Below are 24,451 nucleotides of genomic sequence, written 5' to 3'. Positions count from 1 at the left end.
GCCCAAGATATTTCATTATTTATGTATATGCAAATATTCCAAAATCTGAAAATAATCCAAAATGTGAAACACTTTTGGTCTCAAGCATTTTGAATAAGGGATACTTAACTTGTGTGTGGATGGATGGATGGATGGATGGATGGATGGATGAATGGACAGATGGATAGACAGCCAGATAGCTAGCTAACTAGATATATATAAACAGATATATAGATAGATAAATATAGAGAGAATTGATATTAAAAAAACAAACACCAAATGGTTAACTTTGAGACTTCCAGGGAAAGAAATGTGATTTGGGGGAGGGTGAAGGAGAGCTTTCACCTTACAATTTCCTGTATGCTTTTTTTTTTTTTTTCTAAACAATTAGAATGCATTTATGTATTGTGGCAAAAAAAAAAAAAAAAAAAAAACTGTAAGAAAACAATGCTAGGCTGGATGCGGTGGCTCACGCCTGTAATCCCAACACTTTGGGAGGCGAAGGCAGGCCGATCACGAGGCTGGGAGTTCGAGACCAGCCTGGCCAACATGGTGAAACCCCATCTCTACTAAAAATATTTTTAAAATTAGCCGGGTGTGGTGGTGGGCACCTGTAATCCCAGCTACTTTGGAGGCTGAGGCAGGAGAATTGCTTGAACCTGGGAAGTGGGGATTGCAGTGAGCCAAGAACGTGCCACTGCACTCCAGCCTGGGTGACAGAGCAAGACTCTGTCTCAGGGGAGAAAAAAAAAAAAAACTAAAAAAGAAATCAATGCTAGGAGGTTAGGAGGTTTTCATTTTTACAACAAATTCCCAATGCAATGTTATTTCTGCCTGGGACACATATATGGATGTGCCTGGATTACACATGGGGAAGACAGGGAGGAATCCTCTTCTCAAACAATCCTCATATAACTAAACATATCAAGAATCATGTATTCAAACAAAAACACATACATATCTCTGGATACATACACTGACACACATTTAAACATTCATGTATAAATCCTCTTTCCTTTTTAAAAAAGCCACTTCCTACCCTCACAGTCAAAAGTGGCAAGAGAGTTAAGTAACACAGAAAGCTTAAAATATTCAAATACATTACTCAAGTGCCCTAAAACACACAGATCCAGAAACAATTTCTAAAGAAGCTGAAAATAATTATAGTCTAATAGTCTTCGGATAATACAGATTCAATAAATATAGAAAACATAGGCTAATAACTTGCCTCTATTTTCATGGCCTTTGGCTGCACCACATAGATTTTGTTCCTATAGCCACACCAGACTTTGTCATGTACCACAGTCATGCAACGGATGGAATGATGAGGCCGTCCAAGGTCTAAGAGGTGATAGTTTGACAAATCCCACTGCCCATCTTTAAAAGAAATAAAAGGTTATAGTAAATGCATACCAACTGTTACTCAATTTCAACACAATAAAACATTGTATTTGTTGTATAATTAAAGTTATTGAAGAAACACCCAAAGTTCCATGTACTAAGTATACCTTTTATCTGCAGCCTGGGTTCTTTTATTCCATAAGCTGCAAAGTTGGAAGAGACCCTCAAAGATCATCTGCTTCAAACTGCCACCCAGTACTCAGACCCCCTTTAAAACATGCTCACAAAAGCAGGGATGTGATGATAAATCAGTTACAAGTTATCTGTTTATCATAATATATTTAGAATTAGAATGGACTTAAGGTTATTTTGGGAATAATGTCTCTCACGTACATTTTGATATATTTTCTTGGGTAGAAGTTGAGGGCAACTCATCGCTAACACTTTAGGAATTATGCATACTACATTTTCAGTGATAATAGAAATATGAAGGAGAACCAGTCACCAGAACCTTGCTTTGCGTTGTTAGCTTTTGTGAGCACACTGCCTCACAAAGCAGCCATTCCATTTTCAGACAGCTTTAATTGAAAAATACTACCCACACCTAGCTAAAGTCTGTCTTTTTGCATGTAATCACCCATTCGTCTGCAGTTTTGCAGAGTGGAAACAAAAGAATAAATCCAGTCCAAACTTCTTCTTTATAGCCCTATGTCTTCTCTTTTCAAAACCAAGTATCTTTGGCACGTGCTCTGTACCTACCACAGTTTTATAGACCCTTCGTCCTAACTCTGTTTTGTTGATATCCATTGAATATGCTGTCTTTATCTAGCCTAGTAGAGCAGGATTATCACCAGCCTTGTCCTGAATACTTTTTTTTCTTTGAGGCTTAAAGGCATTAAACTCATATTACCTAAAGTCAACCTTTAGGTAATTCTCACTCTTTAGACATGTCTCCCCATCTTGCTCTTCTGAACTCAAATGCAGGACTTTACATTGACACTTACTAAATGTATTTTACTTGTCTTATTCTGTCAATATTATTTTGAATTCAATTTGCCAAAACATTCATTGTTTCACTTTTTTTCTAGGCTTTCCCACTTATTAGCTGAGTGGCCATGAAAAAGTGACCAAAATGCTCTGTGTTTCAGTTTCCTCATCTATAAAATGAGGATGGCCATGGAACTTTCTTAATAATTTAACGTAAAGATTAAATATAGATAAAGGGTTGAAAAAGGTAAAATGCATCCCTCTCGCTCTTTGATGATACGGAGTCATTAATCAGCAATTTTCAGGTACCAATCAATTACAAAAGCACCTGTCATCTACTCCACATTTCCCCAAGCCCAGAAAGATAGGAGATTTTGGGAAAAGTTTTTCTAAAATCCAAATTCAAGGTATCTATGTTTCATAACACTTCCCAGATATACCAATCAAGTGGGTAGAAAATGATGTGTCATTTTTGGTTGACACAAGTACCAAGGAGTTATGGAGGAACACATACTAAATTCCCTCAACTTAATTCATACAAGGTAGGGTTTCTGATACCACCACCCCTCTATAGATGAAACAATGGTTTTAAAGGGGGAAAATATAAATAAGGTGACATGAAAATGATTAAACCTTACCCAATTAAAATTCTTTAAAACAAAGTCCAAATGTTAAGTGGACACAAATTATTTTTAAAACATAGGACATAAGGCCGGGCGCGGTGGCTCAAGCCTGTAATCCCAGCACTTTGGGAGGCCGAGGCGGGCGGATCACAAGGTCAGGAGATCGAGACCACAGTGAAACCCCGTCTCTACTAAAAATACAAAAAATTAGCCGGGCGCGGTGGCGAGCGCCTGTAGTCCTAGCTACTCAGGAGGCTGAGGCAGGAGAATGGCGTGAACCCAGGAGGCGGAGCTTGCAGTGAGCCGAGATCGCGCCACTGCACTCCAGCCTGGGCAACAGCGTGAGACTCCGTCTCAAAAAAAAAAAAAAAAAACATAGGACATTAAAATAATACCAAGTTTCTCTGAATTGCTTAAGCATATGAATAAAAAACAAATGCCTCCCTATCACATTATTTAAAAGTACCATAAAATGCCCATTGTAGTAAACATATTTTCCCTAAGGCATCTGTTAATGTATACCTCCATGCAGGCACTAATATATTTACTGATGTTGTGTATTGTTATTTATTCTTTATCCTACTGAGTATCATTTCTTTAAAACATAAGCCAATCTACTTAAAAATGCTTTGCAAAGCAACAAATTAGCGTCCATGTTATATACACATCACCACTCACCCACTCCTCTGTGAAAGATTGCAAGGGTGCCATCAGCCAGGGCTACTAACACGATTCCCTTCACGTGTCTGCAAACAGGAAAGGGGAGTTCAGAACTCTCCATTCAGGAATACAGAGGGGACCACATGGTACTGAACTAGTTCAGGGCCTCACAAAGGACCAATCTGTGATGAGTTAAGGAGCTGACACCAGAACATCAATGAACACACCGCTTTCTTCATTGTGCATGTACTGCTGTGAAAAATGTCAGCTGAACTAAATAAACAGCATGAGTGGTATCTCAGTTGTTTCACTTTCTGGCCCAAGCTTCTCCTCTCATCACAGACAATCAACACAAACTCCAAAGACCAGAGACACGCACCTTGAGTGGAACCAACAGAGTCAGCTCTGTGGGCTCAGAGATAAACTGATTTTTGATAGGGAACACATAGAAAAGAACTAGTAAATCAATGCCCCAATCAACATATTCACAAGCCATAAAGAACATTCTAAAATAAACATAAATTAATAGGTATTGGTTCTTTCCTGTAGTACTAAAGAACTCCCAGTATGGTGAGGACTCAATCAAGCAAGTTTTCCTTTCTACTTGGTTTTCTATTATACAGTTTCATTCTCACTTAACTTCTCTAATTCCATAAAAAGGGTGAAAAAAAACAAACAAATCTGGATACTAATTTAGTCGTGAAACATGTATTAGCTTTCAAAGTCTTAAATTCTAGTTTATACCAAAATGCATAGTTTTAACAAGAAGAATTTCCAAAATAAAACTTACACAATACTGAGAATCGAATCTTTAAGTTTAATGGAATGGAGACATTTCCTCCACTGGGCTACAGATGAATGGACATACAAACTGCAAGAACAAAGTCAACACTGGTAAGGCATAGAGAACATCAAGACATTGCATATATCTAATAATGATTGCAAAGTTCACTCAGAAGGAAAGAAGAGTAACATACATTTTAGGAAAAGGTGCTGCTGCTTTTGTGCAATGGTCAGAAAAGAAAAATGAGAGTGAGGGTAGGCCTAAGGTAGAGAAATAGGCTGCTGAGCAAAGAGAAACATATGAAGACTGAAAAGCAGGAACTAGTGCAATGCACAGTCAGTTTCACACACTTAGTCCTTGAGCAAAACTCTTTTTTTTGAATTACCTTACCTCTCTACTAGACTGACCTATAACTTTTGGATGACAGAGTGGCCCACATAGGGAGTGGCAAACTATTGCCTACAGGCCAGATCCAGTCTGCCACCTGTTTTAATCCAGCCTGCAAGCTAAGAATAGTTTTTATATTTTTAAAGGTGTGTGTGGGGGGGGGGAAATCAGGGGTATTTTGTGACAGGGGAGATTTATATGAAATTCAAATTTCAGTGCCCATAATGCTCTACTGGAAGACAGTTACGCTAAGTTTGCCAACTCCTCACTTTACAGTATTGGACTCATATGAAAAAGACGTACTACAGGTTGAGTAACCTTTATTTGAAATGCTTGGGACCAGAGGTGTTCGGATTTCTGACTTTTTCAGATTTTAGAATGTTTACATTATACATAACAGTTGAGTATTCCCAATTCAAAAATCCAAAATGCTCCAATGAGCATTACCTTCCAGCATCATATCAGTGGTCAAAAAGTTTCAAATTTTGGATTAGAGATGCTCAACAGTAATCCTGCCTAACCTTTGGAAATGCACAATTTTGTAAAACTCTCCACATGACTGAAAAGTGAACAAACCATATAATATTAGTTATCATCATCTGACTTTTCAGATTGTGATTTGTTTTGCCTATCTTAGTAAAAAATGTATTAAAAGTTGGGATTGGGCCTTCCTACAGCCAAAATGTTGGTTTAATCCCAGTTTTCCTGCCCACATTCTAGCCTACATAAATTAAATATTCTCTGTCTTTGTGCTGTTCAGGATCTTCTATTTCTGTATCAGCTCGATTTTAAAATTTTACGTACCTCTTCTTCCAAGAATATTATAGAAAGGGAACATTCTGTGACAAAGAAACATATGGCTTACCATTCAGAACCAGTGCAAGTCCAGTTTATGTGGTAGTTACAACATAACATCAAATTGTGTGTATATATAAAATTCTTTCCATTAATCCACACTTTTTGTATTTGTGTTTAGCATATTTTACTTATCTTCCAATTTCAAAAGCAAAAGTAAAACAATAAACATATTCTAATGTTAAAAGTGTTGGCACCTACCAGCCATTTTGAGCTCCAAGCCACATAGTTGGTAAAAGACTACTCATTTTCTGGGCTTCTTCTCTCACCAGGTCTTGTTCATTTGGCAGTACTGATATTTGATCTTTATATGCATCTGAGTCATTGCTGGAAAGGTAGGGCAAAAGGCAAGAAATCTGAGGATACTTAACTATAGTTTTCAGGGACTGAATACTTCTATATTTAAGTTTGTTCATTTGTTTATTATTTATTTATTTTTTTAGAGATAGAGTATCACTCTGTCACCCAGGCTGGAGTACACTGGCACAAACAGGGCTCACTGCAGCCTTGACCTCCCAGGCTCAAGTGATCTTTCCACCTCAGCCTCCTGAATAACAGGGACTAGAGGCACACACACTATCACACCTGGCTGAAACTTCTAGTTAAAAAAAAAAGAAACCACCAAAATTCCAGAGAAGCCAAAGTCAAAAGCTTACATCACATATTTCAACAATTGTATCAGAAATAACATTAACAAACTAGGAAGCCCAAGGAGCAGATAAGATAATAAGACATTGTAATGAAATACAGCAGTTAATATTCAGACTATTATTATGACTGTCTCTTATTTTGGGTTTTGTCATAGTTTCTTCTCAGGTGAGAGAGAAGGGAGGGATACACACATGCAAAAAGAAGGGATATATAAAGATATATAAAGATATATAATAAATTAATAAACTGAAATATGTTTAATGTTCTATCACAAAACTTTTCTTTTGAATTGTCAGGGCATAATAGCCAGGCTATCAAATTCAAACATGACTTATTCTTAAATTAGTAATTCAGGCCAGGTGTGGTGGTTCATGCCTGTAATCCCGGCACTTTGGGAGGGCAAGGTGGGCAGATTTCTTGAGGCCAGGAGTTCAAGACCAGCCTGGCCAACATGGTGAAACCCCCATCTCTACTAAAAATACAAAAATTAGCTGGGCGTGGCAGCACATGCCTGTAATCTCAGCTGCTTGGGAGGCTGAGGCAGGAGAATTGCTTGAACCCGGAAGGCGGAGGTTGCAGTGAGCTAAGATTGCACCACTGCACTCCAGCTTGGGTGACAGGGTGAGATGCCATCTCAAAAAAAAAAAAAAAAAAAAAGAATTAAATGTTAACCCATTTATGCCAGAGATTGCAAATTTTTTTTGTAAAAAATCAGGCCTTAGCAATGACCTTGAGCAGTAGGATATGAATAACTCCCACAATCTTAGCATTCCAATAATGGACCACTAGGCATAAATGGGTTATTAATTAATCTTGCTTACTTTACACACTATGAGGAAGAATATTAAACTTTAAAAAGGATCTAGTTTAAAGAGACTCTCATCTAGAGGGGATCTAGAAAAGACAGGAAAGAAAATGAAGTAATTCACTAAATGGGCCTAGATTAACCAACCCTTTAAAGGAAGAGTCTAAAACAAATTGTTTTGTTTGTTTGTTTTCTGAGACAGAGTCTTGTTCTGCTTCCCAGGCGGCAGTGCAGTGGTGAGATCATGGCTCTCTGTAGCCCCCAGCTCCCAGGGCTCAAGCAATCCTCCCGCCTCAGCCTCCTGAGTAACTGGGACCACAGGTACGTGCTACCACGCCCAGCTAATCATTAAGTTTTTTGTAGAGATGAGGGTCTCACTATGTTGTTCAGGATGGTCTTGAATTCCTGGACTCAAGCAATCCTCCTGCTCTGGCCTCCCAAAATGCTGGGATTATAGGCATGAGCCACTGGAACCATCTGAATTGTTTTTAATAAAATATTTGCACAAAAACTAAATTCAAAAAGGTCATTCACACCCATGTGGGAAACTTGAACAATGGCAGATTTAAACAATGGACAATTTTGCTGATAACTGGAGTAAAAATTAGAGTAGGGATGGGATTAAAATGACAAAGAATTACTAATAGAATGGAAGACAGTAAGTACAAAAAGAAAGAAAGAAAGAAAAAAAAAACAAAACAGACCAGAGGAGAAAATGAACAGGAAGATTTTGACTAATATATAGTCATACACCTGGTAAAACCATTTTGGAAAATGATGTACAGTATATATGGTGGTGGTTCCACAAGATTATACTACTATATTTTTACAGTACCTTGTGCATGTTTACATACACAAATACTTATCATTATGTATCTACAGTATTCAGTACAGTAACATGCTGTACAGGTTTCTAGCCTAGGAGCAATGGGCTACACCATATCGCCTAGGTGTGTGATAGGCCATACCATCTAGATTTGTGTAAATGCACTCTATGATGTTCACACAATGATGAAATCACCTGACGCATTTCTTAGAACATATCCCCATTGTTGAGTGATGCATGATTATATTTTTATAGATACCATTTTTTTTTTAAGTTGGAAGGTGTATGGAAGAAATGGGAGGGAATATCCAGCGAGAATGATGGAGAGGGAATACATGAAGATATCATAAGAATAGGTATCTTTTAGTCCACCACAGTGACACTAATTAGTGGAAATCTTTTGACCGTTTGAGATTATTTTGGTTCCTTTTATCTGTGCACTTCACCCAGTTTCCTAAGTTGATGACCTATTATTATACCTCGACTGATACACTGGGGAGAGGTCTTCTGGGATTTGAACTCCCAAAGGATCTGTAAAGACATGCTCTGTGTAGACGCCAGTTTGGGAGATGTCCACTGTGTCTTCAGCTGATCCCGCATTCCCTTCTGTAGCTTCAGTTGCTTCTTCTGCTGTTGGAACATTTTCATCAACCTCACTATTTTCTGCTTCCATTTCTACAAAGTAAATAAAACACTATTCCGAGTCTGGGCTTTTCTCCTCCAATTATTTCCCCACACAAACCCCTGTTATAGAATTCCATTCCATCTACCCACTCCTTCACACTGTATCATTAAATTAAGAATTCTTGATTCCATTTAACAGTCATTACAGCATCTTTCTTTTTTTTTTGAGATGGAGTCTTGCTCTGTCACCCAGGCTGGAGTGCAGTGGCGCAATCTCAGCTCACTGCAAGCTCCACCTCCCGTGTTCACGCCATTCTCCTTCCTCAGCCTCCCCAGTAGCTGGGACTACAGGCACCCGCCACCATGCCCGGCTAATTTTTTGTCATTTTTAGTAGAGATCGGGTTTCACTGTGTTAGCTAGGATGGTCTTGATCTCCTGACCTTGTGATCCGCCTGCCTTGGCCTCCCAAAGTGCTGGGATTACAGGCATGAGTGACCGCGCCCGGCCTACAGCAAGTTCTTTCAACCTTGTTACTTAAGATCTAAATTAAGTCCATAATGAGGCATCTGAGGGTAGCCTTAGACTCTATACAGATGGCAGGTAAAGAGAATGGATATACCTGGTGGTTTATCCATCACTGGAGAAGCACCATTGGTACTAGGTGAAGTTGCAGCTCCTGTCACACCTTCTGCAGAACAACCAACCACCGTGATGCCTCCTAACAGGCTGTCTGTCTCTGCTGAGCTGTTGCTTGTCATGCTTCCACATAAAGATGCTTTGTCTACCTGACCAGATTCTGAAAGATCTTCTCCTGCAGGGTAGTCTGTTTCTCGTGCACCTGAAAAATAAATCTTCTTGTAACAGCAAAGTAAACTTCTATAAATAACATTTTTTGGCCGGGCACGGTGGCTCAAGCCTGTAATCCCAGCACTTTGGGAGGCCGAGGCGGGTGGATCACGAGGTCAGGAGATCGAGACCATCCTGGCTAACATGGTGAAACCCCGTCTCTACTAAAAATACAAAAAACTAGTCGGGCGTGGTGGCGGGCGCCTGTAGTCCCAGCTACTCGGAGGCTGAGGCAGGAGAATGGCGTGAACCTGGGAGGCGGAGCTTGCAGTGAGCCGAGATCGCGCCACTGCACTCCAGCCTGGGTGACACAGCGCGAGACTCCGTCTCAAAAAAAAAAAAAAAAAAAAAAAATTTTTTTCACTAAAACAATTACAGGTTTGTAATGTGAGGTGTACAGCTAGTTGAATACAGGTAACATTAAATTTACATAAACAAATCTTCAAAATATGGGAAGGCAACTTTAAAAAATTAAGATAATACTTCTATTAACACAAGTGCGAATAAACATAAAAATGTCAGAAAAGAAACTTTTGTTCTTTTTCTTTTTTTTTTTTTTTTGAGACACAGTCTTACTCTGTCGCCCAGGCTGGAGTACAGTGGCATGATTTCAGCTCACCGCAACCTCCGCCTCCTGGGCTTAAGTGATTCTCCTGCCTCAGCCTCCTGAGTAGCTGGGACTACTGGTGTAAGCCACCACGCCCAGCTAATTTTTGTATTTTTGGAAGAGACAAGGTTTCAGTATGTTGGTCAGGCTGGTCTTGAACTCTTGGCCTCAAGGGATCCACCAATCTCAGCCAAGTCCTGGGATTACAAGCACGAGCCACCATGCCTAGCCAACTTCTGTTCTTAGTGAGCTCCTCAGCAGCCACAGGTTAAAAACAATACATGACAACGTCAGTCAAAAAAAAATTTCTTTTAAATCATTAAGACGACTACTACTGCTACTTGAAGTATAAGCTTCTATCCATTACTGTTAAAAATTAAATACCCCAAGTATATAGGGTGACTTAGTTATTAGTAAAACATTAAAAACTAGGCATTTATAATATAAAAAATATTTACAATATAAAAATAAATCTCATTTTTTAATTTAGAAAATTGTTTTATTTATATCACACTAAAAACTTTTATTGCAGTAAAAAAATATATAAACAAAATTTGCCACTTTAACCATTAAAAGTATACAATTCAGTGGCATTAATATTTACAATATTGGCATTAATATTTACAACACTGTGTAGCCATCATCACTATTTTTTTTTGGAGACAGAGTTTTGCTCTTGTTGCCCAGGCTGGTGTGCAATGGTTCAGTCTCAGCTCACTGTAACCTCCGCCTCCCAGGATCAAGCCATTCTCCTGCCTCAGCCTCCCAAGTAGCTGCGATTACAGGTGCCTGCCACTGCACCCGGCTAATTTTTGTATTTTTAGTAGAGATGGGGTTTTACCATGTTGGCCAGGCTGGTCTCGAACTCCTGACCTCAGGTGATCCGCCAACCTCAGCCTCCCAAAGTATTGGGATTACAGGCGTAAGCCACAATGCCAGGTCTTTTTTTTTTTTTTTTTTTTTTTTTTTTTTTTTAAAAAAACACAGGGTCTTACTCCTGTTGCCCAGCAGGGAGTATAGTGGTGCAATCACAGCTCATTGCAGCCTCGACCTCCCAGGCTCAAGTTATCCTCCCACCTCATTTTTTGATTTTTTGTGGAAATGAAGTCTCACTATATTGCCCAAACTGGTCTCGAACTTCTGGGCTCAAGTGATCATCCCACCTCGGCCTCTGAAAGTGCTGGGATTATGAGGTGAACCTCCATGCCCGGCCTATTTCTAAAGCTTTTCCATCACCTCACACAGAAACTCTATGTTTTTATGAATTTACCTCTTCTAGGTATCTCATATAAGTGGAATCATATATTTGTCCTTTTGTGTCTGGCTTATTTTCTTTGGCATAGTGTTTCCAAGGTTCATCTGTGTTAGAGCATGTGTCAGAACTGCTACCTAGAGGATAATGCATTGTACTCTTAAACATCTGTTAAGAGGGCTGGGCATCCCAGTACTTTGGGAGGCCAAGGCAGGCAGATCACTTGAGCCCAGGAGTTCCAGACCAGCCTGGGCAACATGGTAAAACCCTGTCTACAGAAAGTACAAAAAACTTAGCCAGGTGTGGTGGTGTGCACCTGTGGTCCCAGCTACTCAGGAGGCTGAGTTGGGAGGATCATTTGAGCCCGGGAGTCATGGCTGCAATTGAGTTGTGAATGCACCACTGCAATCTGGCCTGGGCAACAAAGTGAGACCCTGTCTCAAAAAACAAAAATAAAAATTTGTTAAGAGGGTAGATCTCAGGCTGGGTTCAGTGGCTCATGCCTGTAATCCCAGCACTTTGGGAGGCCGAAGTGGGTGGATCACTTGAGGTCAGAAGTTCAAGACTAACCTGACTGCCAGGCGTGGTGGGTCACGCCTGTAATCTCAGCACTTTGGGAGGCCGAGGCGGGTGGATCACGAGGTCTAGGGGTTTGAGACCAGCCTGGCCAATATGGTGACACCCTGTCTCTACCAAAAATACAAAAATTAGCTGGGTGTAGTGGCTCGTGCCTGTAGTCCCAGCTACTTGGGAGGCTAAGGCAGAAGAACTGCTTGAACCCAGGAGGTAGAGTTGAAGTGAGCTGAGATGGTGCCACTGCACTCCAGCATGGGTAACAGAGTGAGACTCCATCTCAAAAAAAAATTAAAATAAAATAAAAAGACTAGCCTGACCAACACGGCAAAACCCCGTCTCTAGTGAAAATGCAAAAAAGTAGCCAGGCGTGGTGGCAGGCGCCTGTAATTCCAGCTACTCGGGAGGCTGAGGCAGGAGAATCACTTGAACCCGGGAGGTGGAGGTTGCAGTGAGCCAAGATTGTGCCATTGCACTCCAGCCTGGGTAACAGAGTAAGACTCTGTCTCAAAAAAAAAAAAAAAAAAAAAGTATCTCATATTAAGTGTTCCACAATAAAATATAAAATATAGAAAAGAACTTCATTCCTTTTCATGACTGAATAATATTCCAACATATGGATATATCACATACACATCTTTAATTTTTAAACTAATGTTTTAACATCACATGTTTAATCCAAAACTTTAGAAGACCTTTCCTTATTAATTAATCCAAACAGTCCTCCGGCTCCCAGTTATCTTCTCATATTTGCATTGTTTTATTTTCTTCACAGTTATTTTCACTACCTGAAAATATCTTCTTTATTCAATGGTTTCCAGTTTGTTTTTTAATCCTCCTCAACTAGAAAGAACATAAGCTTCATGACAGCAAGGTAAAGAACTGCATCTTCAGCTGCCACATCAATGTCCAGCAGGTAGGTGGTGTGGATGGAGGGGAGGGCAGAGAAACGCGTGACTCACTCTTACCTGGTACACTTGCAATGCACAGAACATGAGAGTTGCAAACAGTGAAACTGTCTAGGATGTTGCCAGGTTGAATAGCATCAATAATAAGAACTTTTGTAGCCGAATGAGTGCTGGTACAGATCCAGACTAGACTGGATAATTCTTCTTGATTTTTTAACTCCTTCTGCTGTTCCTGTATAGACAAAGGACGAAAAATGTTTCAAACAATAAGTATGTGCAAATATTCATAAGGTGGTGCTGTTACAGTAAAAGGCAATACTATTTCAAATTTATTTCCAGATTATTTGGAAGGATAAAAATACAACCACTGATGTGGTTTGGCTGCATCCCTACCCAAATCTCAACTTGAATCGTATCTCCCCGAATTCCCACGTGTTGTGAGAGGGACCCAGCGGGAGGTAACTGAATCACAGGGCCAGTCTTTCCTGTGCTATTCTCGTGACAGTGAATAAGTCTCACGAGATCTGATGGGTTTATTAGAGGTTTTCACTCTTGCTCATTTTCACTTTTGCTCGTTTTCACTCTTCCTCATTTTCTCTTGCTGCCACCATGTAAGAAGTGCCTTTCATCTCCTGCCATGATTCTGAGGCCTCCCGAGAGGTTACCTATGTAATCCCAACTAAACTTCTTTTTCCTTCCCAGTCTCGGGTATGTGTTTATCAGCAGTGTGAATACAGACTAATACAACCACCTATCAATATTAATTAGTAGATGAAAAACTAGCAGTTAGGCTGGCACAGTGGCTCACGTCTGTAATCCCAGCACTTTGGGAGGCTGAGGTGGGAGGATTGCTTGAGACCAGGAGTTTGAGACTAGCCTGGTCAACACAGTGAAACCCTCATCTCTACAAAAAAAAATAAAAGAATTAGCCAGGTGTGGTGGTGTGGGTGTGTAGTCCCAGTTACTCGGGTGGCTGAGGTGGACGGATCACTTGAGTCCAGGAGGTTAACACTGCAGTGAGCCATGATCATGCCACTGCACTCCAGTCTATGTGATAGAGCGAGACTCTGTCTATAAATAGCAACAACAAAACTAACAGGTAAAGCAGAACAATGATAAAACGTTCTATTATCTTGATCACTGTAGTGATTACATAGGTGTACACATGTGTCAAAACTCTGCCCTATACCCATTTCAAGTGCACACTTTATTGCATGTAAATTATACCTCGATAAAATTTATTTTAAAAGGGTGCTGAGGGACAGTAAGCCAGGGCATAATAATTCCAGTTAGAAGCTGGACCCAGAGGTGAATTTTGGATGAAAGAGTTAAACTCATAGTCTCATAAACCAGGTCAAATGTTACACACTTACCTTAAGTTCCTGATCTAACTTATCTAAACTACTCTGAGAGGCACTTCGCTGTTTGCTGCCTTCTGTATCCAAACCAGCAACATCCTTGTAAAATACACTCGCTCCAACAACAGAACCACCATCTCTGGTCTTCCCACCAGATAAATTGACTCCAACAGCACACCACAGCTTCTCAGGTGAAAAAGAAAACAATATTAAGTCTAGAAATGTTTAGAATTTTCCTTTTTTCTTAAAATAACTAATGGTTGTAAATACAGGTCTTTAATATAACCTAAAATTATAAAATGAACAATAACCTCACCATAGAAGTAATACTTATGCTTTTTTTGGTTTTAGAAAAAAAACTACCCAGAGTTTAGAAAATATCTCCTTTAAATTCACAATGAACTTACTTTCATTGATGTATCTTTTTCATCTAGAGGTCTGAGATAGACAGGCACAGGTAAATTTTTCATCTTATTTTCACCTTGACCATTGGTTACCTAATAATCGTGGAAGGAGGAGCGAAAAAGGCACATCAAAAGTGAAATTCTTATAGATCCACTGAGACATGAGCAAGCACTGCTGTTATTTACTCCTTGAAATCAAGCTCAGGTTTTTTTGTTTTGTTTTGTTTTTTTTTTTTTTTTTTTTTTTTTTTTTGAGACAGGGTTGTTCTGCTGCCCAGGCTAGAGTACAGTGGCTCGATCACGGCTCACTGCAGCCTCAATCTGCCGGGCTTACGCGGTCCCCTCCCACCTCAGTCTCCCAGGTAGCTGGGACTACAGGCACAGGCCACCACACCCAGCTAATTTTTTAAATTTTTTGTAGAGATGAGGTCATGCTGTGTTGCCTAGGCTGGTCTCAAACTCCCTGAGCTCAAGCCATTCTCCACCTTGGCCTCCCAAAGTGTTAGGATTATAGGCATGAGCCAATAACAGGCATCATGAGCCAATGACAGGCATCAGCCAATTTTGCCATTCTTATTTGAGCAATTCAATAAACATGATACAATGGGAGCTCAAAAAGAGGCTCTAATTCACACATATGCGCACACATGCACACGCATATGTGTTTGTACATGAACATGTGAGTCTTTTGGGGTAGGAATTACGGAGTAGACAGATAAAGTTCCTGAAGACCTGAACTTAATTTTAAATGAACAGTTTGAAAAGTTCCATGCCAATGATTTTTTTCAATAATGACACTGGTTTTTCAAAAAACGAAATCTTCAAATATTAAACCAGAATTGCTCTGGCGATAGCAGAGCGGGTACCTCAAACTCCGCGCACTTAGCCACCCTTCACTGACTCCTCCCCTCCTCACACACTCAGAGCATTTCATTTGAGTTCTACAGCTCCAGAAAACAGCCTGAAAGCCACCACCCTCCATGCTTAAATGTGTGCCCAGTCCATGTGGCTGAGATGAGCAGGGCTGAGATGAGCAGGGCTGGGATGAGGATGGTGAATCCTTCATGCCCAGGCACACTCAACTCGCCCTCTTCTTTCCTGCTGGATGCTCTTACCACATGTGCATATTACCTGTTTGTACTTCTGAGGCAGACTCCAGCCAAAAGCCTGCACTCTACCATCTTCCTTCTGAACATGTGCTTTTACCTGACGATACTGCTCTCTCTTTTGTTCTCTGCGTGAGGCTAAACTAGCTTCAGTTCTAAAAGGAAAAAAGATTTTCCTTTTTAATTATGTGAATACATTTAATTACGTTTATCCCCAGTTTTATCTCTCCTCTGTCACTAAAACAGCAAAAACAACAAAAATTTACATGATTTCAAATTAGTTTATTCCAACTGTAACAGCTCCTTAAAAAGTGTTGTAACAGGCTGGGCGCGTTGGCTTATGCCAGTAATCCCAGCACTTTGGGAGGCCAAGGAGGGCAGATAGCCTGACGTCAGGAATTCAAGAGCAGCCTGGCCAACATGGTAAAACCCCGTCTCTGCTAAAAATACAAAAATTAGCCAGGCATGGTGATGCGGACCTATAATTCCAGCTACTCGGGAGGCTGAGGCAGGAAAATCATTTGAACCTGGGTGGTGGAGGTTGTAGTGAGCCAAGATGGCACCACTGCACTCCAGCCTAGGGGACAAGAACAAAACACCATCTCAAAAAAAAAAAAAAAGTGTTATACTAAAGCTGGTCTTTTTAAGTTTGTGTAGTGAATTCAGTGCCTAAGCTTTAACAGGTTAGCAAGCAGCTTTGTTACATTAAATTGAATCATCAGCCACCAAATTTATTTATTTTATTTATTTTTTTGAGACAGAGTCTCCCTCTGAAACCTAGGCTGGAGTGCAATGGCGCGATCTCGGCTCACTGCAAGCTCCGCCTCCCAGGTTCACACCATTCTCCTGCCTCAGCCTCCCGAGTAGCTGGGACTACAGGCGCCCACAACCACGCCCGGCTGATTTTTTTGTATTTTTAGTAGAGACGGGGTTTCACCATGTTAGCTAGGATGGTCTCAATTCCTGACTTCGTGATCTGCCCGCCTTGGCCTCCCAAAGTGCTGGGATTACAGGCCTGAGCCACTGTGTTCGGCCCCAGCCACCAATTTTCTATCAGGTTTCAGATGCTGGCCATATGAAACGGGAAAATTCTTAAGTATTTTTGGCTTTTTTGTTGTTGTCGTTCATTAAACAAATATTTACTGAGAATATCCTAATGCCAGAAAATGTGCTGGAAGTGATTTAAAAATTGAATAAATCAATATCTGCTTAGGAAGATTGATATAGGTTAGATTTTAGATCCCATCAACTTGTTTCAGAAGATAAAAATGCAAACTGATTTGGTAAACTTTGTACTTATAAGGTAAAATATTATTAAAATGATTTTGAAAATAATTTGCCATTCTTTTGGCCATTTAAATTTTCATAAGATGAGTTGCTATGTATATATACCACAGTTAACGTATCTACCTATATGTCAGATACTTTACAGATAATAATTGGATCCAATCACCTTTGAGATAGGGTATCAGATTAATTTTACAGACAGAGAAACTGGGGGCTCTGAAAGGTTAATTTGCCCAAGCATTTGTACCTAATGGGTAGTCAAATCAGGACAGAAAACCAGGTCCTTTGACACCAACAGAAATGTTCAGACATTTAGGATAAAGGCTCATTTATCTCTGAAAACCATTAACATTTCTATTAATAGGTATTTATCAATGTTATCATACCAGCAAAAATGAGGCATTTTTTAAAAATCCTTCTCTTTTATAAAAACTAAAATGCAATTTTCATAAAAACTGTTGACTATAAGTAATTTACTTAAAGATAGCCAAGTTACAGAAATGATTTTATTTATTTATTTTTTATTTATTTATTTATTTTTTGAGACGGAGTCTCACTCTGTCGCCCAGGCTAGAGCAGTGGCATGATCTCAGCTCGCTGCAACCCCACCTCCTGGGTTCAAGCGATTCTTCTGCCTCAGCCTCCCAAGTAGCTGGGATTACAGCCACACACCACCATGCCCAGCTAATTTTTGTATTTTTAGTAGAGACAGGGTTTCACCGTATTGGCTAAGCTTGTCTCTAACTCCTGACCTCATGATCCGCCCACCTTGGCCTCCCAAAGTGCTGGGATTACAGGCGTGAGCCACTGCGCCCAGCCCAGAAATGATTTTTTTATAGATTTACCTGAATCCTTATAGCTGATAAAAGGCCAAGAATATTCTGAACCATTAACTTAATTTAGAGTATAACGATTAATTTGAAGAGACTTACTCTTCACTAAGGAAATCAAAGGCTTTGGACTTATCCCCAGGGAGCTGAGATAAGGTGCTGCTTCTTTTCTTGACAGAGGGAGTAACATGAGATGTGGGTGCATTGTACTTCAGATTAACAGGTGGTTCAGGCTTCTTAGTCGTGTTACTTGAGGAGCTGAAAAGTCGGCTGAAACTAAAAGAAGAAAGTATGTCTGCATGTCACATGTACTGTGAGAAACAACCCTTGATTTTCCACAAACTTTTATGCTGAAGAAAATTTCAGAGCACTTTTACAAGGCAATGAATTAGAAATTGGCAAAAACAGTTTCTGTAGTTACACGCTGCAGCCTTAGCAATAACTCATAGCCAAACTCAGACATTCAGCGAAGAGAAACTATTGCTTAGATTGGCGGGTGCCTGTTCTTTAACCAGCAATTTCCATAATGAAAGCAAGAAGCTCTTAAGTAGAGGAAACTTCTCCTACTAAATAAATATATACTTTTTTGTTTTTTTTGCTAGCTCCTACTTGGTGCAAGGTAAGAGCGATTGTTAAACAGCAAGGTTATGGCTGTGTGATGTGAATAGAAGCTTAGTATGCCAGTTCTAAAAATAGCTTATTATAATCAAGTACTAGCACACATATTACCATGTTAACACACATCTTATACATTTTCTGATTAAGCTCAATTTAAATAACTACTTTCAGGTCTATTTTTTTTTAAACTGACACTTCCATTAAATAGCAGATTCACCAAAAATGGGTAAGTTTTAATCACAGTAAACACAGAGTACTTCTAGCACAAACATAACCCAAGCCCAATACATACACAATACTACTCAAACCCTACAAGCACTAAATTCCTCATCTTCACTTTGTAAGGTTTCTTACAATTACAAAACCAGCCAATCAGAAGCCTATTTAACGGGGATCCAGGTCACTTTCAAGTCAATAAATAATTCCCATTATTTAAATTTGGCAGAGGATTGCAACAAATGCACAATCAACACGATGCAGCTTACAGTATCATTTTTTTTGTCCTTGAGAACAGCCTTACCGAGTTGGCATACTATAGATTAAAAAAAAAAAAAAAAAGGTCAGTTTAGCTACTTACCCATTACCCTAGTTTAAAAAAAAAATGAAGGAAAGAAAATGGACATAAAATCATTCTTGGAAATAAATTTTGACTGCAATTTTCTTGTCTCATGTGCTGTCTAACATCTTTATTTGTTTTTCAATACTTACAACTGCCAAATGCTTGACCTTTTTTTTTCCTGCATGGCTGGATTTTCTCGTGATGCCCTACATTCAAAAAGAAAAGAAAATAAATATGTTATCAGTGAGGTAGTCTACCTTTCTTTCTGAAGAACAAGAGACCCAAGAAGTTCATGGGATACTCAGAGAAGAGTCAACAATTAAATTCAATAAATACAGTAGTTACTTTGACCTACCATGTGTCAGTCAATCTGCTAAAGCTAATTCTACCAAGAAAAATAAAATTATCATCCCTCCCTCAAAGAGCTTAGTCTACCGACAGAGGATTATAATACGTGCTAGACAGATAGCCAACATGCCTGAATGGTATTTAACATTTTTTATTGAAAAGATACCCTCTAACTTTCCCTTTTATTAAAATATTGCCTTGTAAATTCCCATCTTTACATGAAAGTCTCTATCACCTGTATTTGCAGCTCTCACAAAATAGCTTGAAACTTTGGCGTTCTGAGGGGTCATTTTTCACAAGACTAAAACTTCTCCGTCACTGGAAAGATGACCACAGCAAGGAAGAGGATAAACTGGATTGACAGGTAATTCAACAAAATTTCAGAAAATAGGATATTCCAAATTGATTTATAAGGTGGTAGGGATTCTGCCATCATAATCAGAGCTCCCTTTTCATTACTTTTTTGTTACGAACTAAATTAAAAGCATTCTTTAATTCAGTGAATAAGTTAAAAGTAAGCTACCATTTCCTTTAATTTGTTGACTACCACTTGGCTGCTAGAGTTAAAAACAGCAATGGAAAGTGAAGTCCGGCTGGGCACAGTGGCTCACGCCTGTAATCCCAGCACTTTGAGAAGCCGAAGCGGGTGGATCACTTGAGATCAAAAGTTCGAGACCAGCCTGACCAACATGACAAAACCCTGTCTCTACTAAAAAAATACAAAAAGTAGCTGGGCATGGTAGTGCACACCTGGAAACCCAGCTACCAGGGAGCCAAGGCAGGAGAATTGCTTGAACCCAGTGAGTGGAGGATGCAGTGAGCTGAGATTGCAGCTCTGCACTCCAGTCTGGGCAACAGAGCAAGACTCCATCTCAATAAATAAATAAAGTCCACTTTCAGTTTTTTGAATATTTACTTACTATTTATTCGATATCCACTAAATACTGCAGTTAAGAACACACTTCTTAGTGGGTTAGTTTCATTGTCTAGTAAATATAGATTAGAATACTGATCTTCCTTATGGGCAGTTATAAGCAATTACAATTACAGCAAATTGTAAAATGATGTGTTAAAACACTTGATTCTAGTATAACATTGGTAAAGGGTACATAAACTGAAATAAATGATGTAATACTAAGGAAGTAAAAGTTGGCAATTAAGGAATATGCTCATAAACTTAAAAACAACATGTGAATGTATACTATTCTTGGTAAATCTGATGGGGGCAGCTCATTTATAAACTTTTCGGGAGCTCTTTCTAAATTAAAGAAACACTGTTACTGAGACTATGACCATTAGATGGCAGCATTGGGTGAGATTTAAGAGCCACCTGACTGAAAGATACCAATGGAAGGGTGTACTTGGCACAAACAGTTAGAAAAGAGGGAAAGATCTCATTGTTCAGTTCCCACCTATGAGTGAGAACATGCGGTGTTTGGTTTTCTGTTCTTGTGATAGTTTGCTAAGAATGATGGTTTCCAACTGCATCCATGTCCCTACAAAGGACACAAACTCATCCTTTTTTATGGCTGCATAGTATTCCATGGTGTATATGTGCCACATTTTCTTAATCCAGTCTGTCACTGATGGACATTTGGGTTGATTCCAAGTCTTTGCTATTGTGAATAGTGCCGCAATAAACATATGTGTGCATGTGTCTTTATAGCAGCATGATTTATAATCCTTTGGGTATATCCCCAGTAATGGGATGGCTGGGTCATATGGTACATCTAGTTCTAGATCCTTGAGGAATCGCCATACTGTTTTCCATAATGGTTGAACTAGTTTACAATCCCACCAACAGTGTAAAAGTGTTCCTATTTCTCCACATCCTCTCCAGCACCTGTTGTTTCCTGACTTTTTAATGATCGCCATTCTAACTGGTGTGAGATGGTATCTCATGGGGAGGGACTGCATTGGGTGTTATACCTGATGTAAATGACGAGTTGATGGGTGCTGACGAGTTGATGGGTGCAGCACACCAACATGGCACAAGTATACATATGTAACAAACCTGCACGTTATACACATGTACCCTAAAACTTAAAGTATAATAATAATAAATAAATAAATAAATAAAATAAAAAAATTTAAAAAAAGAAAAGAGGGAAAGAAATCAAGCAAGAGTATTTGACAGAAAGACACTGAGTCAAAATAATTGATTTTCCTGTGTTGCATATGAAATTGTGATCTTTTCCGGACATTACCGGGAAAGTAGTATTGATTTCTACACATGAAAAATGACCATCATTCCTAAGTAATAATAATTGCCTTTTAGAGGTCATCGTAACATCCTCCAAGATCGCTTACTGGCCCAAAAAGCACCTCCTTTGATCACATTCTGTTGCTAATTCTGAGTGTTACTTTAGAAAGTCTCTCCTAGTAAACAGAGAAAGGGACTTGGATCTCACAGGGCAGGACTTTAGTTCCAAATGAAGGAATATTCAAACCTACAAAATAATAGTAGGAAAATAATGGAATGCTTGTTATACACACCGAATCATCTCTGTCCATCGAACAGCTTCTTGAAGCTCCATCAATCTCTCTTTATACTGGTTTCTCTCCATGAGAACACGGGCCATTTCTACTCTAGTAAACCGTTTCCTCTGGGCTGTGGGAATATCACTCTATAATGACAAGAAAATGAGAGATCATTCTGGAAGCTTATATATGTCTTGGTGTTCATCTCAGAGTTATGCAAAATCTTCCAGTTTTTAAGCATTCCTTAATTTCTAATCTAGTAGATCATTTAAAGAAAAATGGCCTTATAACAAAATCAACAAAGATTTTTTAAAATTATTTTTTTTAATATATTTTTTGAGACAGGGTCTTGATCTGTTGCCCACCCTGAAGCACAGTGGTGAAATCACAGCTCACTGCAGCCTCAAACTTCTGCGTTAAAGCAATCTGCCCACCTCAGCCTCCTGAGTAGCTTGGACTACAGGTACATGCTAACATGCCCGATTAATTTTTAAATTTTTTTGTAGAGACAGGGTCTCGTTATGTTGCCCAGGCTGGTCTTGAAATACTGGACTCCAGTGGTCCTCTTGCCTCAGCTTCCCAAAGTGTTGGGACTATAGGTGTAAGCCACTGTGCCCAGCCAACAAAGAGATTTAAATAATCACTCATGACTACAAAGATAAAAGGTGGCAATTTAATTTCTGAATATATACACACATATTTGAACATATTACAAAGAAATCATAAAGAGTACTGGGGGTCTATTCTCGTAGTTCTTAAAAATATATAAAAAATAAGGCTAAAAAATAGAATAGTAGGGGGCAGGACACATTGGCTCACGCCTGTAGTAGTGGCACTTTGGGAGTCTGAGGCAGGTAGATTGCTCAAGCTTAGTTTGAGACCAGCCTAGGCAACATAGTAAAACCCTGTAGCCAGGAGTGGTGGCACACATCTGTAGTTCCAGCTACTTGGGAAGCTGAGGTAGGAGGATGGCTTGAGCTGGGAGATCGAGGCTGCAGTGAGCCATGATCATACCACTGCAGTTCAACTTGGGCAAGAGAGTGCAATCCTGTCTTTAAAAAACAAAACTACAACAACAACAAAAAAAAACAGTAGGGCCAGGCACGATGGTCCATGCCTATAATCCTAGCACTTTGGGAGTATCACCTGAGCCCAGGAATTTGAGACCAGCCTTGGCAATGTGGTGTGAGATCCCATCTCTACAGAAAATAAAAAATTAGCCAGGTATGGGGTGGCACACAACTTTGGTCGCAGCTACTCAGGAGGCTGAGGTTAAAAAAATAAAAATTGCATAGAATTGCTCGAGGCCAAGAGTTCAAGACCAGCCTAGGCAACACAGTGAGACCCTGGCTCTACAAAAAATTAAATTAAATAGCCAGGTGGGGTGGCATGCACCTGTAGTCCCAGCTACTTGGGAGGTTGAGGTAGGAGGATCACTTGAGCCCAGGAGTTCAAGGCTGTAGTGAGCTGATTGTCACTGTACTCCTCCAGCCTGGGTAACAGAGCGAGACTCTGTCTTTAAAAAATAGTAATAATACTAAAATAAAAATAAAGAATAGTGCAGATTTTAAACTAAAACCAAAATTGTTATCTACAGAGATTTAATATGCTATTGTAAGTTTCACCTAAAAATGTTGCTCTAACATTATTTTAATTCATGCTCTGTAACAACTGTCACTCAGAAAATAGTTATAAGTTAGTTCCATTTATCTCAAATTACCAAACCACATACTCACCTGAGACCAGCATGAAGGGTAAACTTACTGCCTAGTTACCAAGGTATTCAACTATAAGAGTCGCTAAAATACCAACATAAATGCAAACAGATGGAGACAATTGTATTAGTCAGAATTACTCTTAGAGAGAATATGTGAATATAGAGTAAGCATAGGGGTAAGACCTCAAAGGAGCACGGCTCAAGTCAATGTCCTATAGGCTTTCATTATCCACATTTTGCATCAAAGCTGAAAGGTTTGGGACAGTAAGAAAGACGCTAAGCTTAGCCCTTAGCAGTCCTCCTCCTTTGTTGTTCTGTTACAGAACCTGGGCCTCTCCTTTCAATAAAGTTAAACAACAAGTGATAAAGATCTTAAGTTTATAACACAGCAAGCCCACTAGTAGGTATGTACTCTGGAAAGGCTACTGCTCCTGCCCACCTGGAGACTTGTACTGTAATGTTTGTAACAACAGCATTGTAAAAAGCTGAGACAAACTAAATATTCCTTAACAGAAAAATAAAAACATAAATTGTAGACTATTCATTCAATGGGGTATCATAAAGTAGTAAACATGAATGATAACTACAGCACTATATTAAAATGTGGATGAATCTCAAAAACATGCCACTGAGGAAAAGAAGCTGGTCCCCAAGACTAAATATAGTGTGAAACACAAAAAAGTAAAAATTAAACCATATATACATATGTGATATGATAAAATTACTTTTTAAAGTTAAGCAAATGATAAATATAGGATAGCAGCTTTCTCTGCAGGGGAGGAACGCAGAATAGTTCAATGTTTAGCAATGTTCTAATGATCAGATTGGGTGGTAAGTTCAAAATGTTAATTTATTATGATTCATAACCTGCAGGCCTTACATGTTTTTGTGTGTATCATTAAATAAGATATTAAAAAACAGAGACTGAAGGGGCACCAAGTGATCATTCTGTCCAAAACAACCATATATCTTTGGTCTGACCTTTGACCTGCAAATATCTGTTACAAGAATGATTATGACGCTGGGCTGGGTGG

At 39.3% G+C, this 24,451-nt stretch overlaps 3 protein-coding genes across 15 annotated transcripts in view; 2 read left to right on the top strand and 1 right to left on the bottom strand.

The window, feature by feature from the left end:
- Positions 1 to 24,451, top strand: part of LOC126939625 (nucleoside diphosphate kinase B) — a 259,418-nt gene that overhangs the window by 64,995 nt on the left and 169,972 nt on the right. The gene's annotated exons all lie outside the window — the stretch shown is intronic.
- Positions 1 to 24,451, top strand: part of LOC126939627 (nucleoside diphosphate kinase A) — a 446,836-nt gene that overhangs the window by 261,811 nt on the left and 160,574 nt on the right. The gene's annotated exons all lie outside the window — the stretch shown is intronic.
- SPAG9 (sperm associated antigen 9) overlaps positions 1 to 24,451 on the bottom strand; it is a 161,734-nt gene that overhangs the window by 19,165 nt on the left and 118,118 nt on the right. For all 8 annotated transcript variants that reach the window (XM_050765040.1, XM_050765042.1, XM_050765041.1 and 5 more), the window contains 13 exons: positions 21,716 to 21,846; positions 19,021 to 19,077; positions 17,797 to 17,970; positions 15,603 to 15,732; positions 14,475 to 14,564; positions 14,083 to 14,250; positions 12,770 to 12,941; positions 9,143 to 9,361; positions 8,378 to 8,573; positions 5,818 to 5,943; positions 4,381 to 4,461; positions 3,609 to 3,676; positions 1,208 to 1,356 (listed from right to left, as the gene is read on the bottom strand). In XM_050765040.1, the coding sequence (XP_050620997.1) occupies positions 1,208 to 1,356; positions 3,609 to 3,676; positions 4,381 to 4,461; positions 5,818 to 5,943; positions 8,378 to 8,573; positions 9,143 to 9,361; positions 12,770 to 12,941; positions 14,083 to 14,250; positions 14,475 to 14,564; positions 15,603 to 15,732; positions 17,797 to 17,970; positions 19,021 to 19,077; positions 21,716 to 21,846 (1,761 nt within the window). The remainder of the gene's footprint in view (positions 1 to 1,207; positions 1,357 to 3,608; positions 3,677 to 4,380; positions 4,462 to 5,817; positions 5,944 to 8,377; positions 8,574 to 9,142; positions 9,362 to 12,769; positions 12,942 to 14,082; positions 14,251 to 14,474; positions 14,565 to 15,602; positions 15,733 to 17,796; positions 17,971 to 19,020; positions 19,078 to 21,715; positions 21,847 to 24,451) is intronic.

This window comes from Macaca thibetana, chromosome 16 (genome assembly GCF_024542745.1).
Source record: "Macaca thibetana thibetana isolate TM-01 chromosome 16, ASM2454274v1, whole genome shotgun sequence".
NCBI classification, from domain to species: Eukaryota; Metazoa; Chordata; class Mammalia; order Primates; family Cercopithecidae; genus Macaca; species Macaca thibetana.
Note: the sequence above shows the minus strand (reverse complement) of the source record. Positions and strands in the feature narration are given on the sequence as shown.